Consider the following 19,186-nt stretch of genomic DNA (forward strand, 5'->3'; position numbering starts at 1 on the left):
CCCAACTAAAGATCCCGCGTGCCGCAACTAAAGATCCCGCGTGCCCCAGTGAAGATCCCACCTGCTGCAACTAAGACCCAGCACAGCCAAGTAAATATTTTTTTTAATCAAATTAAATTAAATTAAGGTATGAATATATTTTTTAGACATAATGCTATTGCACACTTAAGAGACTACAGTATGGTGTAAACACAACTTTTATACACACTTGAAAAGCAAAAAGATCACGTGACTTGCTTCACCGTGATGTTTGCTTTATTGCAGTGGTCTGGAACCAAACCCAAAATATTTCTGAGGTATGCCTATAATTCCACTTATTTGACATTCTGAAAAAGGCAAAACTATAGGGACAGAAATCAGAACAGTGGTTTCCGAGGACCGTGTTTACTGTTTGCTGGGGCTGGGAGTTGGGGGAGCTGACCACAGAAGGAGACAAGGGAAATTTCTGGTGCAACGGAAATGTTCTGTACGAAATCCATCAGAGGTGATTTCATTACATGTTAATTATATTTCAATAAGCCGTACTTAAAATAACAAAAAAATTAGTATCAATAACATACAAGAAAATAATTAACCTGTAATGAATAAAGGGCGTATAGAAATAACCAGTAGATTATACTGCTTCTGACACTTACCTTTTCACACTACCTTAGCCCTACCCTCCCTCAGTCTTTCACCCCGTCATGTTGATTCTCACTTAAGCATCTCACTGAATGCAAACTCCTCCTTTCCACCCTATTTATCACTCATCTGCACCACTCCAAGCTACACCTCTTAAAATTAGCGCCTCCAAATTACACTCAAATCACGGTGCACTTCTTGCTACTGCTTCTCCCTTCCGGGCACCCGTAACCACGCACGCTTTTCCTTAGATACCTTACTGCTTCTGCTCAAAAGCCCTCTCGCCTTTCTCCATTCATCAAACCACTACTCATCCTTTGAAACCCAGGTCAAGAATGGTTTCAACCTCTGTGCGCCCACCAGACTTTATCCCTATGCATATTTATTGTGATTATTTGCAGCTCTCCTCAGATTTTACTGTCTTTAAGGACAGACAAGTTTTATGCAGCTCTGTAACTCTAGCAAATAGTTTCATGCCAGGCACATAGCTGTGCTCAGTGTTAACTCTACTAGTAAGATAATTAAATTTTTTTAAAAATGCTAATAGAGAGCACTAACTATGTGCCAGGGACCATGCTAAGCACATTATGTGTATTAAATACTTTAACCCTTACAAAACTCGGAGTTAGGTTCTATTATTATCTCTATTCTATGAAGAAACAGAGGCACAGTGAGGTTAAGTAACTTGTACAAGGTCACGCAGCTAATAAGTGGTGGAGCAGGGATATGAACCTGTGTAACCTAGCTCCGAAATCCATGCTCCTCCTAGTATGCTAGACTACCGTTTTATAATTCAGTAGGTGAAAAATGTATACACATATAGATAAAATTAGAGGAAGCCATGAAAAAGTAAAAACAACAGATCTAGGAAGGTACAAAAATGAATGGGCTTTTAAATCTACATGTCATTCTGATACAATACTGCTGCCATTTTGATAATTAAAGGTAAAAAAAAATGGAATATGACAAAAAGACATATCAGAAGACATGAAGTAGAGACAAATAGGAGGATAGTTTCTAAAATTTTGCCCTCAATATCGATGCCACCATTACTGTGACATTATTCCATTTCATGAATTTATTTACCTTCTGGAATACAGTAATATGATAGAAATGTTCTAAAACGTATCCTCTTTCAAAGGCTGCTTTATTTATACACATAATTTTCAAAATTAACATTCACATATGAAAGAGCCATCGTGCTGTCTGACTTTCAGGATTAGAGCAGCCTGCCTGAAAAGATGTTTAAACCACTGCAAATCAACCTGGTAAGAGTCCCTGAGATAAGTGGACACCTGTGTTAAACCACATTTTTGTTCAGCTCTCCAAAGAAAATATGCATCTGCCTGCAGGGCTCACAGCTGGCACATCAGGAAGTTCTGTCATATACAAATTTTCAGCATCTGTGTATTCTGCTTTGAATTGCATGTTTTAAAAATGTTTTTAAATGTTACAACCTGTTTATTAATTCACAGTTTATTTAGGATTTCTAGAGATATTATACAAAGATAAGCCTAATGAATCAATGCCAAGACCAATTTCAGATGCAGTCTTTATTAGCTCAGAAAATCTACACAAAATGTACGATTCTGTAAACATGCTTTCCTGTAACAGAATAAAAACCAACCTTCCTAATAAATATCATGCCTATCAATAATGACTACTATAGGAACTGAGAAATAACACGACCTTAAGCAGAATTCAAGCAAATAAATACTATTTCAGCCATCTATTCCTAACACAACTCCCAGCTGATGGACACAAAGTGTATTTCCATCTGAACCTTACACAGAAATTCCCAACTAATCAATCTCCCCAGCATCTAGGGACCCATCCCACCACATTCTCCAGGAGGCTGAAGATGTTCTAGGCTCAAACCAGATTCCTCTCCCCAAGAACTAGAATGTAAGCTCTACGGGGACAGGGATCTCTGGTGATTTTATATACCGCTGCATTCCTAGCACCTGGAGCAGCAGCTAGCACTCAGTAGGCACTCAGTAGATACTAGCTGAATAGAAAAAACAATAATGTGGCAGCCCTGGGATTTAAAGCCTGGCTTTCTGAGCTCTGAAGTCTATTATTCTTTTTTGCTACCAGACTTTATAACAGAACATCCTTTCTGGTTGACTAAGCTAAAAGAAACTTTCCTGCCAAAAAAACAAACTAAAGAGAAGAAAAGTAGCATTCAATAGGAATAGTCACAACACCTTGGAACTACCTACAGCTAGACACAGAGTAACCAATGTATACAAATAAGAGCAGTGATTAAAAAAAAAAAAAGTGACATTGCATGAAAACTAATTCCAAGGTGAATAGTTAACCAAAAGTATTTGTCAACAGAGAAATGAAGGGACTTCCCTGGTGGCGCAGTGGTTAAGAATCCACCTGCCAATGTACGGGACACGGATTTGAGCCCTGGTCTGGGAAGATCCCACATGCCACGGAGCACCTAAGCCCGTGCTCCACAACCACTGAGCCTGCGCTCTAGAGCCTGCCAGCCGCAACTAGAGAAAGCCTGCACACGGTAACGAAGACCCAATGCAACCAAAAGTAAGTAAGTAAATAAATAAATAAATAAATTTTATTTGAAAAAAAGAGAGAAATGAAAATTTTCACTGTAAGGTAAAATGTTTCAAGATCCCATAAAAATGAAAAAGATCTTGATTCTGCACTGATTACCTATAAATTTATGTTTTTATAAATTTATATTCTAGATATAAACTTCATTTAATCAGGCTAGGGGAAAGGTTTTAGTTAAAAAAAGGTCTTTCTATCCAACACATATACGTTTTCAAATCTGTTCTTTTCTCCTCTCCCGCTATGAAAAAAAAACCGGAGGGGGCTTCCCTGGTGGCGCACTGGTTGAGAATCTTCCTGCCAATGCAGGGGGCACGGGTTCGAGTCCTGGTCTGGGAAGATCCCACATGCCACGGAGCACCTAAGCCCGTGCTCCACAACCACTGAGCCTGCGCTCTAGAGCCTGCCAGCCGCAACTAGAGAAAGCCTGCACACGGTAACGAAGACCCAATGCAACCAAAAGTAAGTAAGTAAATAAATAAATAAATAAATTTTATTTGCTGCCACCAAAGCCAGTTCTTCTGGACCCAGAGGTTGACAGGTATTACTTCTGGTTGATATTCTGTTATTTTCTTTCTCCGTCCCACCACACAGATAATATTAATCACAACTAGATTCAGATGATAATATAAAGCCCAGGAATCAAATCACCAATTACTAAGTGCCCTCACCACACTGCTCTCTCTGATTATGGAAACAAATTAACTGTCCCATTTCTAAAGGCTGATATGGGTGGAAATTAACGTTATGATGGTAACAAATATCATTCTTCCTTATGAAACATCTTAAATGTTTACTCCAGGAGCACCTGCAAACATGGGACAGACTTGTCTTTTTAACTCAAGTGTGCAATAAGTACCTTGCTCACCATCTAAAGGCAGCCTTTTATTTCGATCACTTGGTCAACAGAGCAGACCATCCTCCCTGTATGTGGCACAACACAGACAAATCCTAGCAGGAGGCGAAAGCACAGAATACAGTTACAGCTGGTCTTCCTTCGACCTCTGTTAACGCCCTCCCATCACAGAAACTCTGTGAGGAAAATTCTGTGAAGGAATAACAGTTTTCACACAGTCTATAAATCAACTGTGCAATACAATTCTAAACATCCTCCTAAAAATAGGTTCCCAAGTCAATGAATTTAAACACCTTCATATTTTTTTTTACATTTCAGAATTGTTTTTTCTTTGGGTAAACAAATATAATTCATTTCTTTTTTTTTATAAATTTATTTATTTTATTTATTTTTGGCTGTGTTGGGTCTTCATTGCTGCACGAGGGCTTTCTCTAGTTGCAGCAGGGGCTACTCTTCATTGCGGTGCACGGGTTTCTCATTGCGGTGGCTTCTCTTGTTGCAGAGCACAGGCTCTAGGCGCGCGGGCTTCAGTAGTTGTGGCACACGGGTTCAGCAGTTGTCGCTCGCAGGCTCTGGAGTGCAGGCTCAGTAGCTGTGGCTCACAGGCTTAGTTGCTCTGCGGCATGTGGGATCTTCCCAGACCAGGGCTCGCACCCATGTCCCCTGCATTGGCAGGTGGATTCTTAACCACTGCGCCACCAGGGAAGCCCCTAATTCATTTCTTTACTTGACTGTAACTCACTATGTTTCAGAAGGTTTCTGATTTTGCAGCAGTTCAACATTATATTCAGAAATAGATCTCTCCAAACGCCAATTATAAATAATATTGGTTTCCTTCTCCAAATTTTCTTCAAAATTTTCAGTTCTCCCGTACATTATTTTTATATATAAAGTGTCAGTTATGATAGATGTCATATACCTGCCACAGATAAAAATGCTCTATAAAATGATGGTGACAAAGAACAATCTTATACTTTAGTAATAATACCAAATGCTGAAGACATAATTAAACTACAACCCCAAAATGTTGTTATTGTTAGTGCAATTCTAGTTTTGGAAACTTTTCACAATATACTGATCTTAAATTTAAAAAGCCCTTTATGAGCATTATTGTATGATATACATTTCCTAAAAATTAGAAAACCACTTATATCCAACAATTAAGAACAGTTAAGTAACTTATGGTATACCCTTCAGCAGAAAATTAACACAGGACTTAAAATGGTTAAAGAGCTCATGGAATAAAATCTCATGGAAAAATAAGGACACAAAATAGTTTTGATATTACAATTAAGTAAAATATGCAGAGGTTAAAAGTCTGAAGGAGATAATGATTGTGTTAGGGTGAGAGGATTATGAATTTTCATTCTATTCACTTTTTCAAACATGTATTGTTTCTCCAATTATAAAGAAGCTAAATAAATATACAGAATTTTAATGGTCATAAAATGAGACAAAGAGACAGAACAGAAAGCATGCTAGATTAAATGGGGAAACAATATGTTTATTTGCCATACCCACGAGTTTACATCATCCCTGAACACAGTGCTTCTGTATCACCAGCACTGGGCGTCCTCTCACCCACCATCTTGAGAATCTCCCCAACATACTCACATACACTAAGCTCTTCACAACACACAGTGGAGTTCAGGGAAATGTTACCATAATGTACACAGAGAAGAGACTTTTGCCATACTACAGAAATTCTACTATTCTGGGAACTTAATTCCTTGAGATGAACTACTCAAAGATGAATTCTAAGCTTTTACCACGTTTTATCTCTAAAAGAGAATTCTAACTAGTTTTCTATTTCCTTAACACAGCAGGATTATGTTTATGGAGAAAGTTAGTCTGACATGAAAAGATAACTCAGGAGTCCATATTCAGTTCATTCCTTAAACCAAGAGAAATCAAAATGCAAACAGACAAGTGGTGAAAACAAACTAAAGTTCCCAAACATTCAGGTTCTGTTTGTTTAACATGAGAATGTTTGTTCAAAGATTATTAAATTTGCCAGTGGGGCAAGGACTTCACAGCAGAAAACAAGTTCACTACACTGAGAACACAGTATAAGAACCTATCAACAGTACATCAAATAAGGGAAAAAAATCCAATAAGTTTCAATCCAGATGCCAATTTTTCATACAATTTTTTCTATGAGCATACAATATTTTTAGGTTTTTTTTAAAATTAACAGAGCCTCTTTACAAGAAGATCATTACTAAGCAGAGTGAGGACAGCTATAACAGAATGGTGGGAAGGCTAAAACACCACCATTTGGTCAGCGAGTACTGTCTGAATGCTAACTACCTCTGGGCATCTGTGAACAGTGCTGTCCACAAGGAAGAAGAAAGACGTTACAGTAAGGAGTCGTCCCCTGACTCCACAGAACTTACTGCCCAACAGGGAAAGCAGCACACCAACAACAGAAGCACAAAAGGAAGCTTCTTTCATTCAGTCGGTCAGCAAACAGTGGTTGAAAGGATGCCCACTGTATTTCAGGCACCTTGGGAAAGGCTGGAGAAACGTGGTGGGCATTTAAAAAAAGACTGAAAAGCTGTCAGCGTGGAGCTAATGTTTCAAAAGTAGAGGTGGGCTGTATTCAAAAAACCACGTAAGTTAACCCCAAAAAGACAACTCTGTGAAATGCTGAGAGAGCAAATGAAAGGTAACTGCATAGTAAGTGAAAGGAACCCAGAGACAGGGTTATCGAGGCCTGCGCACGCAGAGCAGTCAGGGCAGGCTGAGAGAAGGGGTGATGGTGAAGCCACGTCTTGGGGAATGAGTAAGATGGGAGTGGGACATTCCAAAAAGGACACCTATACAGTACGCTATGGCAAGAGACAGTGCTGGATAAAGACCAGCTTAAAATTAACGACCTTAAATTCCATACTATGGCTTTTTATTGTGTAATTTTTTCTTTTTAAATGAGAACCTAGAACATGTTTTCGCACTAGGTTCAGACGTTACACAGACATGACAAAGTTTCCGTGGCAATAGGGAAAGTATGTTAAGGACAGCCAGACGTGTAACCTAGCTTGTAAATAACCTAGAAATAGAAAATAGAATGTGGAGCCATGACAAGCTTTAACAATGCAGGACTGTCTTTTTTCCTATCAGGTACAAGCTTACCCCTATGATGCTCAGCCCTTTAAGGTAGTCCTGACGAGGCTGCGCTTGAGGAACACATCCAGCAAGCACTATTTTCTTGTTCTCCTCTTGAGCTTTTCTAAAAAGATTGAAGAGAAAACAGTGTTAATTCTTTTCCTCACAAGCGTACCCTTGGAAACTGACGTTAGTGCTCGTTAAGTTCCCTAAAACATAACAAGACCACCTAGCAGCAAACAGGATTTTCTTACAACTGCTTCACAAAAAGGCATTATAATAAGACTTCTGAACTATGTGTCTATTTATCACACCATAAACAACACAATGGCAGTCCAATCTGATAATGCCTTTCATTACAACCTCATTATAAAACAAAAAGTTTTACTTGTATAGAATATTCAAGGATATAAATCGTTCTTGAAAACCACATTTTCCAGACAGACATTAGCCATTCAATTATTTTAAATCATTCATTATTTTAAATATTAATATTAAAACATACTATATGATTTCCCAGTCTTTTGTCTAGTATAAAAGTAAAATATACATTGAAAAAAATTGAACAGAAAAGTAAGAAATAGAAGGTATAATACTCCCTCTATCCTGAGAATTCACACATCATCTCACTTATGTTCCTCAGAGACTGTCTGCAACTTATAGATTATTTATGCTTATGTCCAGACAATCCCTCTCATGCGCAGGTATGATGTGTAACTAGACCTGTGTTCACTATAAATACACAAAGATGAAACAATGTTTTGTTTTACAACTTCCATCCAATACACCTTGTGTATCTTTCCTTTTGTTTCTTTAAAGATCAGCCTCACCCCTTTTTTCTTGTATTTTATTTTTTTTAATTGAAGTTTAGTTGATGTACAATATTATTGAAGTTACAGGTGTACAACACAGTGATGCACAATCTTTAAAGGTTATACTCCATTTATAGTTATTATAAAACATTGGCTATGTTCCCCATGTTATACAATATATCCCTATAGCTTATAGCTTACTTACTTTATACATAGTAGCTTGTACCTCTTAATCCCTTACGCCTATCTTGCCCGAACCCCTTCCTTCTCCCCACTGGTAACCACTTGTTTGCTTTATGTATCTGTTATTTTTGGTTAAATTCACTAGTTTTATTTTTTAGATTCCACATATAAGTGATATCACGCAGTATTTGTCTTTCTCTGACTTATTTCACTCAGCAGAATACCTTCCATGTCCGTCCCTATTGTTACACGTGGCACAATTTTGTTCTTTTTTATGGCCGAGTGGTATTCCATTTTGTGTGTGTGTGTGTGTGTGTGTGTGTGTGTGTGTGTGTCTATACACCACATCTTCTTTATCCATTCATCTGCTGAGGGACACTTAGGTTGCTTCCTTATCTCGGCAATTGTAAACAATGCTGCCAAGGACATTGGGGATGCACACATCTCTTTGAATTAGCATTTCTATATCCTGGATATACACCCAGCAGTGGAACCTCATCCTTTTTAAACATTACAATGTGGGTATACTATAGCTGAACTATTTGTGTTCTGATAGGCATTTAGGTTATTCCCAATTTTTCACTATTACAAATTTTTTCACAATACACATGCATATAGACATATGCACACACATACACGTCCAAATACATGTGGATGGATAGATAATCTTTGAATATTTGAGACAGTATTTCTGGATTATAAAAACCTAGATGTGAAATCTATGCTAAATTTCCCTAACATAAATTCTAAGAAGTAGAAACGTTGGCGCAAAGGTATACATGTCTGGTTATTTTATTAGGCATTTCTTTACTTAGGAGGAAGTTGGGATATATTTTATGTGGGTGTTACTCATTTGTCTGGGCGCACATGCGTACGGCAAACACTGATTCTGTGCTAGAAGACAGTGGTTAACCAAGCAGAGCTAACAACTTTTCCTAGAAACTATTCATATTCTTTACCCATTTATATTAAAATTTTAAGCCTTCAATTCTTTTTCAAGTATGTGGGTTTGGGACTTGTGATGCTTTGTTTACTTTTTTCCACTGGTTGCTGGGGTATTGTGTTTTGTACACCAACTGTGTTTCTGAGCCCCCCACCCCGGGCAATGTCTAGGTTTCTGAAACCAACTGAGAAAGCTAAGGGAATCAGCAGTCCAGTTTCTAGACTTGTAACTTTTAGACTACACCACCATGAAGTGAAAAGTCTCTATATCTGGCACCCTTTTTTGTTTCTGTCAACTTTTTCAAGGCTACAAATTCAGAACTGAAAGCCTAAAAAAGGTGGCAGGGGATGGTTAACAGAACTAGCTATGGGTGATCAACAGCCACACCAAAACCCCTGGGAAGTATGCAGAGAATGATTAAATGAATGAACGGGCAGAGGACAAAATACTAGTTTAACAGCATCCATAAGCATTTCACTTCCGTAACTTCTTCAAGTACTCTGGTATAACTCTTCCATTTGGAATCCTGAAAAAGCTTGTTAATAGAATCAAGAAAATCTGACGTTGGTAGATTGCTTAACATATCCAAGAGAATTACTGCCTGGCTCTGCCACTTGGTTTTACTTTTTTTTCTTTTTTTATCAGTACCAAGCATACCATTGCACACAAATAGTTTTCTTGTAGTAAATGTGAAATACCTTACCAAACAAAAAAACTTTCCATTTACATTAATAACATGTACAAGGAAATAACATCTGGTTTCTTCACAAACTTTAGCTATGCACCTAGAATCACCGCCAAATGTTCAAGGGTCTGTGAGGTCACCAATTATTAAATCCAAATTAAAAAGCTGGCTTCCAGGGTTTCCCTGGTGGCACGGTGGGTAAGAATCTCCCTGCCAATGCAGGGGACACGGGTTTGAGCCCTGGTCCGGGAAGATCCCACATGCCGCGGAGCAGCTAAGCCTGTGCACCACAACTACTGAGCCTGCACTCTAGGGCCCGCAAGCCACAACTACTGAGCCTGTGTGCCACAACTACTGAAGCCTGCATGCCTAGAGCCTGTGCTCCTCAACAAGAGAAGTCACCGCGGTGAGAAGCCCGCACACCGCAACGAAGAGTAGCCCCCGCTCACTGCAGCTAGAGAAAGCCCGCACGCAGCAACAAAGACCCAACGCAGCCAAAAATAAATAAAAATAAAATAAGTTTATTTAAAAAAAAAAAAGCTGGCTTCCAGTAATGTGATTCAATTACTTAATTATTAAGCACATCTAAGACATGATAGTGAGTGTTTAAGGGACCACAGTAAGAGGAAGATAGGCACTTTACACTCGACGAGCTTCTGGTTTACAATGGATGAGATGAGATGTAAAAGAACATAAACAACACAGCATCAAGTAAAATGCCCTAACGTGACAGAAAGATGTACAGGCAACATATCATGGAGGGACAAAGAATATGCACACAGAAAAATACAGTAAAAAGCTTTATGAAAAAAGTTGAGAGGATTTTAAGGGGAGACAGGAGCTGGAGAGGGTGAAATGGAGACAGGAAAAGCTCCAGGAAGTTGTTACACCACGGACAACGGCAAGAAGGGAGGAAGTTAGGGGAAAGCATTTCATTATAGAAATAATTTCTATATAAGGGAGACTCATAGGGCTCATATTGTGGAAGGAGCCTTACAAAAAAGGCTGGACAGGCTCCAATGTAGTGGGCAGTGAGGAAACTTTACATTTTGGTGGCAGAGTGGACACAGAGTAGAGCCAAACTTTGAGAACAGGACCCTGGTGGCAAGGTGCAAAATGAAATACACGGGGAAAAGAAGCCAGTGGTTGGGGAAATTCATTTAATACGCTAGGCAAAAGGATGTGAGGACCTGAACACATGTGGAGGATAAAAAAAAAAAAAAAAAAAGTTAAGAGGAGATGAGCTCTCCTGCTGGAATATACTTGAGAAACCCCAAGGATGAATCAAAGGTGATGTCAAGGTTTTGAGTCTGAGGCAGGGATTAACAGACATTTTCTAAAAAGAGCCAGAGAGTAAATTACTTCAGGCTTTGGTGATCACAGGTCTCTGTTGTAACTGCTTAACTCTGCCAGCTTAGAGCAAAAGCAGATAGACACAATACTTAAAACAAATGGGTACATCTCTGTTCCAATAAAACTTTTTAAAAAACAAGCAGCAGGTCAGATTTGGCCCAAAGGCCAGAGGCTGCCGATCCCTAGTCTAAGCAGATAACAGAAAAGTGGTGCCACTAGCTGTCAGCAGAAGCTGAGTACCGGGATAGAAGGAAATTCCAATAGGACACACCAAATCTGAGGTTCTGCTAATGCCCATCAAGTCTCTGGATGCAATTCAGCTGGCTGGCAATAGAGCTGCGGGTAGATTTTTGAAATGTATTCCAAAGTGATGGTTAATGACAGTGGATGCAACAATCCCTAAAGGGATGGAGAGAATCCTTATTGAGTACAAAACTGTAAGGTTCTTCAGCAATGTAGAAGCATTCCCATAGGCTAAAAAATATTGGTGTCATAAACAAAAAAAGGTAATATCACCACCAACAATACTATAACAGCAATAATAATCATGATTAGCATTTATATGTACTTCATCAAGGTCACCATTATATAGTTAGTTGTATAACATATTTGAAAACAGTATAGTCAATATACAACAACCCAGGGAAAGCGTTCTGCTGACTTTATCAACACTAGACCAGGTCATGAAAGAACAGTCCAAGGCTGATTTTAGGGAGTAAGCAGAACACCAGAAAATTAAGAGGAAATTTCAAAATAGAGATGTTTAAATAATTTATTTAAAATGTTATTTCACGCTTTTATTGAATTTGGCTTTAAAATGCTAGGGTAGACCAGAACTATAAGCCAAAAATCATACCCCATCTATGGAATATTGATGCTACACTCTGTGATCAAATAAAGCATCAAAAGTTTTAATGCAGTTTCTCAAAGAGTGTTCTTGTTCTAAACATTCCTTTCTTACATCCTGTTCTTGTTTAGTAAATTTGCTCAGGTTTATAAGCCTGAAATAAGGCCTGAAAATTTTTTCTTTAGAAATGTACCCAGCACAGACTTTTTTTTTTTGCGGTACGCGGGCCTCTCACCGCTGTGGCCTCTCCCGTTGCGGAGCACAGGCTCCGGACGCGCAGGCTCAGCCGCCATGGCTCACGGGCCCAGCCGCTCCGCGGCACGTGGGATCCTCCCGGACCGGGGCACGAACCCGCGTCCCCTGCATCGGCAGGCGGACTCGCAACCACTGCGCCACCAGGGAAGCCCCAGACATATATTTTAAAGCCTTATCCTTCAACATATGAATGCTGGTAAGAATAATACCTTAAGAAATTTAAAAATACTATAAATTTCCATGTTTTCATTTTAGATAGTCTTGAAATGTCAATTAACATGAAAATTGAGTGCTCGCTTTGGCAGCACACATAGTAAAATGAAAATTGAATGTAAAGTTAATTCAATATAATCATTCATATTTTCTTGAAGCGCATTTCTAAATTAAAACAGAGATGTATCCTTGTCTAGAGCATTAACTTGAGTAATAAAGAAAACATAAAGAAACCCTTTCTTCTTTTCTGCCAAGCACCAAATGAAAGAAATAATTTGTACAGAATCTTAAAATTCACAGCATCATAGAAAACACATAAAGATGATATAATATCGTTATCTCACAGATGAGAAAATTGATATTCAAGAAGACGCAATGGTCGAGGTCCAAAGTTCCACACTTTGTGGATTTAGTGCTGGAGCTGGGATGAGCACCCAGGATCTCCTGAGTCCTCGAATCCTACATTTCAGAACATAAATCAAACTTGAGTTTTGATTGTGTAATAAACATTGGAGCAAACATTTCTTGATTAAAACAACACAGAAATTGACACAGATTATAATGTATTGAATGTCTTCAAAGTTGAAACACAATGTAATATTTCACAGCTCTTGTTTTCCTGGGTCTTGTGAACAAAATCACAGTCTAATAGAAGAGTAGTAAATTCATGGATCTATCAAGAAAAACTCAGTTCTCTGTAAGTAGCAGATAAAGAGGAAATGTCGCTTCTTCTCCATGTTCATTTCTCTTATTCCTTATATCCTTCTTGCAAAGTGATATTCAACCTATATAAAAATACTCATAGTAATATCTAAATCTTCAATCAAGATTTTCTTTTACGAAAAAGTATTCTTAAATATACATCTGATATTTTAATTTCTAAATGTATATTGATACCCCTCTACAAACAGCAGTACTGGAAGAAGGGTCAAAACCAATCTGTTTCTAGGCAAAGCAAGCACTCTTAACTACTCTGCAAGTGAGTACTGTCTGCATTCAAATACTCAAGTGAGAGGACACTATTTTAAGTATTTATGTACAGGCATGTAGCCATGTGAAACTCATAAAAACACCTCAGCAGATGATCTAAGATAAAACAACTAAGGATCTATGTTTGTGATCTATTTCCACAACCATGATGCCCTTCTTTAATTGTGGAACAACCAGTCAAGGAGGCAAGAGTTCGCAGCAACCATGCAACTGTCTCCATACATGACTGTTATCAAGACTTGCAGAGTTAGGCTAGGAGCCACCAAAAGTTGAAAATAAAGTTACTCTAAGTCTTGATAGGATTTATCAGTCTAAAAAATAATGCAAACAGATATATTCAAATAGGTAACTGGGGCTGTCCGGAGACATTCAAATCCAAAGTAACTGGGGTTTAATCTCAGGGTCACAACACTGAATATTATTTTAACCAACAGAGCTAAAAACGTAATTGCACGTTTTACGCCCCATGAGAAGAAAGAATGTTACCACACGGGGAATGCTCTTCGTTGCACTCGAAAAGAGGAGCCCAAAGGGTAAAAGTTTCTCAACACTTAATAACAGTGGCAAACAACGTAGGCACCGGAGGCAGATTATCATAGTACAATAGTTAATCCTTTTAGACACAGCAGTCATTTCTTTAAAGTGTATCTGGATATAACAAGTTGCCATTCCCTGATGAACTGATGTAAAACCAGTGAAGAAATGCCCACTTGATTTCAGGTTCAATAGGTTTCCTGTATTGTGCTTACTGCAATATAAGTTCCTGGATTCACCTCTAAGAACTATTATTTATTTAAAAGTCATTAATTCAGCATTTTATTTTTCCCTTCTACCATTCAGTCACTCACCACATGCTAAACACAAGGGAACAAAAAAATAAAAGGATAAGTCTCTACCCTCAAGGTGTTCTCGCAATCTAGTGAGAAAAGGAAGAAATAGGCCTCACAACCCAGGTTTCTGCGTGCAGGGAAAGGACAGAGATGCCGAGGTAGCGAGGACAGCTGCGACAGCCCTGTGGGAGAAGAAGCGTGTGCCCATGTAAAGAGACCCAAGGGGACCCAGTTATGAAGGAGAGGCAGCTCCTCTGAATGCAGGGCTGTGGAACGCTGACTCCCAGTGAGGTCCCTGAGGGACCGGGTCAGGGTCACAGAGGGGGAGGAGCAAGCAGGACCAGAGACTTCCTCTTCCTCCTACATCCTGTCACTGGGCTTTCATCTGCTCTACCTATCAAGAGTCTATGAAATATTTTGTTTGAAGAAAGGATTCTGTGACTTTAAGAAAGATGGTGAGAATAGGGCATGGACTTTTTTTCTTCCCAGCTTCACTGAGGTATAATTGACAAGGACATAGACTTCTGTGAAGAGGTTAACAGCGTAAGGAAGGTTGGTTCATTACAGAAAAGGGAATTTCAATGAGAAGTATAAAAATGTTTTTTTAAAAAAGCTATAGGGGAAAAGTGATGGGGGAAGGGGGAGAGACCAAAGACAGGAGGGACGGCAAGAAGTAGGAAGAAGAACCTCCTGCAGAAATCAGAAAATGGGTGACTTGTGCTTGCACGCTCGCGAGAGGATAAGAAACACAGTAAGAAAGCACCAGGTGGGCCTCGGTAGCCTCATGCTCCCAAGGGAATCAAGTTCAGAGAATGGGAAAGATTCCTTAGGCTTACAGGAAGATGCTTCTCTCTGAATCCTGCCAGGGATTCTGAAAGGAAATACTCCAAAGGGTAAATAATAGTTATCTCTGTTGGATAAGGAGGTAAGAAAATAAAGAAGACACTCATAACACTGTTTTCAAAGGCCTAACACCAAAACAGGGCAAGGGAAAGATTCCCCAGCATCTGTGGTAAGGCATCGGGACCAGCTTCTCAGGAGCCATCACGTTGGGATAAAGACCAATTTCAGAAGATTATGTGCCATATTCCTCCCTATCTACCTCCCTACCTTACTTTAGGTAACCTCACAGCGCTCCCCAACATTCCCAGACATCCTCTTGGATAGGAAGGTTGCCCAGTTAAATAAATTTTACCCAAATGTTTAATATTTTCTACAACATTCCTTATAAATGATCATGTGGCTTCTGCTTTACTTCCTCAATGGCAGGAAGTTCATTACTTCAAAATTTCCTGTTCAATCACTGTACACGCTTTTGCCCATATGTTCTTATTATTAAACTCTACCTCTAGATAGCTTCCACTTATTCATTCTAATTTGCCTTCTTTCACGTCCCAAAGCTTTATTCCCACACGCTGGCCTACATGCCAGTCAAAACATATGTAACCATTCTCAAGGAAATGTTCCTAAAATACATGGCATGCTTACATTTCTTATTACACAAGATACAGTGAATCTAACTGAACCTATAGTTGATTGCCTTAGATAATCACAGTAGATATGGAATTTCACATCTGTAAGAGTCATCCAAAACTTTCTAGCCCTATCATTTCACTTATAAAAGAGGAAACTGAGGATGAGAAGATTAAACAGATTGCCCGAGGTCAAAGTAAAGACAGTACTGGCAGTCATCCATCACTGCCCTTTGTCTTGATATAATGATGTCCTAAGCCAGGGGTTACCAAGATCCATAAGGTTGTATGGCCCCATAATAAATAATCTCAGTAAGCCATATATATTGATTCTTCTCTTTCTGTTGTGTCAGCTATTACTTCTCAATATATTTCTAACTTGTCTATTCAATCTACCACCACCATTTCTAACTGCCATGCAATGAATCTACAAAAATTTCTGGAATAAATGACAACAATCAAAAACTTCGTTTTATATATGATTTTCACAAATTCATTAATGAAATATTCTGTGTCTATTATGTGTACAATATATGCTTAGAGGTCTGTCAGATACCAAGAGGAATTTGTGCCTCAAGGAATACACAGGAAGTTAAAAAGACCAAAATAGAAAGTTTGAAATATGCAAACTGAACAGACATAAAAATCAATATTTTAAGTACAAGGTTAGAACATCAAAAAGAACAAATAAATTTACAGAGCAGTGGTTACCAAACTTTTTTTTTTTAATTTATTTTATTTTTGGCTGTGTTGGGTGTTCGTTGCTACACACGGGCTTTCTCTAGTTGCAGCGAGCGGGGGCTACTCTTCGTTGTGATGCACAGGCTTCTCAAGAGTAGTGGCTTCTCTTGTTGCAGAGCACAGGCTCTAGGCACGTGGGTTTCAGTAGTTGTGGCTCACGGGCTTAGCTGCTCTGCAACATGTGGGATCTTCCCGGACCAGGGCTCAAACCTGTGTCCCCTGCATTGGCAGGCGGATTCTTAACCACAGCGCCACCAGGGAAGCCTCACCCAACTTTTTATCAAGGTACCCACCAGTTAAAAAAAAAAAGAGATGGATCTCAAATACATAAATACATACAACTGTATATAAATCATACACATGGAGTACTAATGTACTATGTACATTATAAAATATACCTTAATATTATATTTTTTTAAGTGAAATGCTGCAAAATAACTTCAGTGCTCTGAGTTCAAATGGGAGGAGTTATTGCAGGCTCAAATAAAGGATTAGTAGGCCTCATAATATCTGGTGTAATGTTATCAATCACCTAGAACTTTCTTTTCTCATTTAAGGGGACCACAATATGCAACCCCAAAATATGCCACTTTGGAATAAGAATTCTTTTGAGATGGAGGTAATTAAGAAACAGCAGACTCAGGAAAAAAGATCTCTCCCCTCTCCCATCTGGATAAAAGCAGGACATAAATTTCCATTTGTAAAGGTGTCTCCCTCTCTAGTACCAGGAAGAGAACTACTCCAGAGACAGCTCTTATCACCAGACTCTTACCTGCATAACAAGCCTTACTAAAAAGCCTTATTTATCATATATTTCCTAATCACCTTTCATAATTTACACCTCCCCAATAAGCCCCTTTTTCCTTTGTCTAAACTCTTCTCCACTCTTTACCCCCTTTGTTAAGATGGTATATAATCTCCAAATTCTAACTCCTGCCTACTTGCATAATTACAACTGTTTTGTTTTGTTTTTCCCATTAGTCTGTCTTTTCACTTTGATTCACATGCCCCAGTTGCTGAACCTAAGAGCGTACATACAAAGAGATGTATGTATTTTTTTCCCTACCCTACATCATGAACTGTAAGGTTCAGTGGATTTTTTTATGTAACTTCAAGATCCAAAGCAAAGTAAGATGAGTGAGGCTAGTGAAAATCAGACCACTGTATATATGATACCTCACTACATTTAAAACTGCATTTAGATATATATGGAATCTAGAAAAATGGTACCGATGAACCTAGTGGCAAGGCAGGAATAAAGATGCAGACGTAGAGAATGGACTTGAGGACACGGGGAGGGGGAAGGGTAAGCTGGGACGAAGTGAGAGAGTGGCATGGACATATATACACTACCAAATGTAAAACAGATAGCTAGTGGGAAGCAGCCGCATAGCATAGGGAGATCAGCTCAGTGCTCTGTCACCACCTAGAGGGGTGGGATAGGGAGGGTGGGAGGGAGGCTCAAGAAGGAGGGGATATGGGGATATATGTATACAAATAGCTGATTCACTTTGTTGTACAGCAGAAACTAAGACAACACTGTAAAGCAATTATACCCCAATAAAGATGTAAAAACAAACAAACAAACAAACACAAACAAAAAACCCAAAAAACTGCATTTAGGACTTGCACAGCACTTAGTATTTGAATCAATTATTTTCTTCTTGATAAGCTAGTTAATGTAAGTAAAACACTCCTTCCTTAAAAGGATTAACATAAAAAAAATAACCTAAAGTATATGACATGTATATTCCTATTATGGAGATTATCCCCATAAAATGAAAAGCAAATCTGTAATTACTTCACCTCCCTAAGATCAATACACCAGTACTCTACTCATAGCAAACCGTTTAGATGGTAATACCCTTCAACAGAGGAAAGGAACAAAGAGAGAAGGGAAAAAGAAGTTTTTTTAAAAATAAAATTCCAGGCTTCCCTGGTGGCAAATCAAAACGACAATGAGATATCATCTCACACCGGTCAGATTGGCCATCATCAAAAACTCTAGAAACAATAAATGCTGGAGAGGGTGTGGAGAAAAGGGAACCCTCTTGCACTGCTGGTGGGAATGTAAATTGATACAGCCACTATGGAGAACAGTATGGAGGTTCCTTAAAAAACTACAAATAGAACTACCATACGACCCCGCAATCCCACTACTGGGCATATACCCTGAGAAAACCATAATTCAAAAAGAGTCATGTACCAAAATGTTCATTGCAGCTCTATTTACAATAGCAAGGACATGGAAGCAACCTAACTGTCCATCAACAGATGAATGGATAAAGAAGATGTGGCACATATATACAATGGAATATTACTCAGCCATAAAAAGAAATGAAACTGAGTTATTTGTAATGAGGTGGATAGAACTGGAGTCTGTCATACAGAGTGAAGTAAGTCAGAAGGAGAAAAACAAATACCGTATGCTAACACATATATATGGAATCTAAGAAAAAAAAATGTCATGAAGAGATTAGTGGTAGGACAGGAATAAAACACAGACCTACTAGAGCATGGACTTGAGGACATGGGGAGGGGGAAGGGTAAGCTGTGACGAAGTGAGAGAGTGGCAGGGACATATATGCACTACCAAATGTAAATTAGATAGCTAGTGGGAAGCTGCCGCATAGCACAGGGAGATCACCTCTGTGCTTTGTGACCACGAGAGGGGTGGGATAGGGACGGTGGGAGGGAGGGAGA

The 19,186-nt window shown here is 38.9% G+C and overlaps 1 protein-coding gene across 10 annotated transcripts in view; it reads right to left on the reverse strand.

Annotated features, from left to right (window-relative positions):
- The window catches only part of CDKAL1 (CDK5 regulatory subunit associated protein 1 like 1), a 678,378-nt gene that overhangs the window by 497,852 nt on the left and 161,340 nt on the right, over nt 1-19,186 (reverse strand). For all 10 annotated transcript variants that reach the window (XM_024121827.3, XM_024121823.3, XM_028479372.2 and 7 more), the window contains one exon: nt 7,187-7,283. In XM_024121827.3, coding sequence (XP_023977595.1) covers nt 7,187-7,283 — 97 coding nt within the window. The remainder of the gene's footprint in view (nt 1-7,186; nt 7,284-19,186) is intronic.

The sequence above is a fragment of the Physeter macrocephalus genome, chromosome 18, assembly GCF_002837175.3.
Source record: "Physeter macrocephalus isolate SW-GA chromosome 18, ASM283717v5, whole genome shotgun sequence".
NCBI lineage: Eukaryota > Metazoa > Chordata > Mammalia > Artiodactyla > Physeteridae > Physeter > Physeter macrocephalus.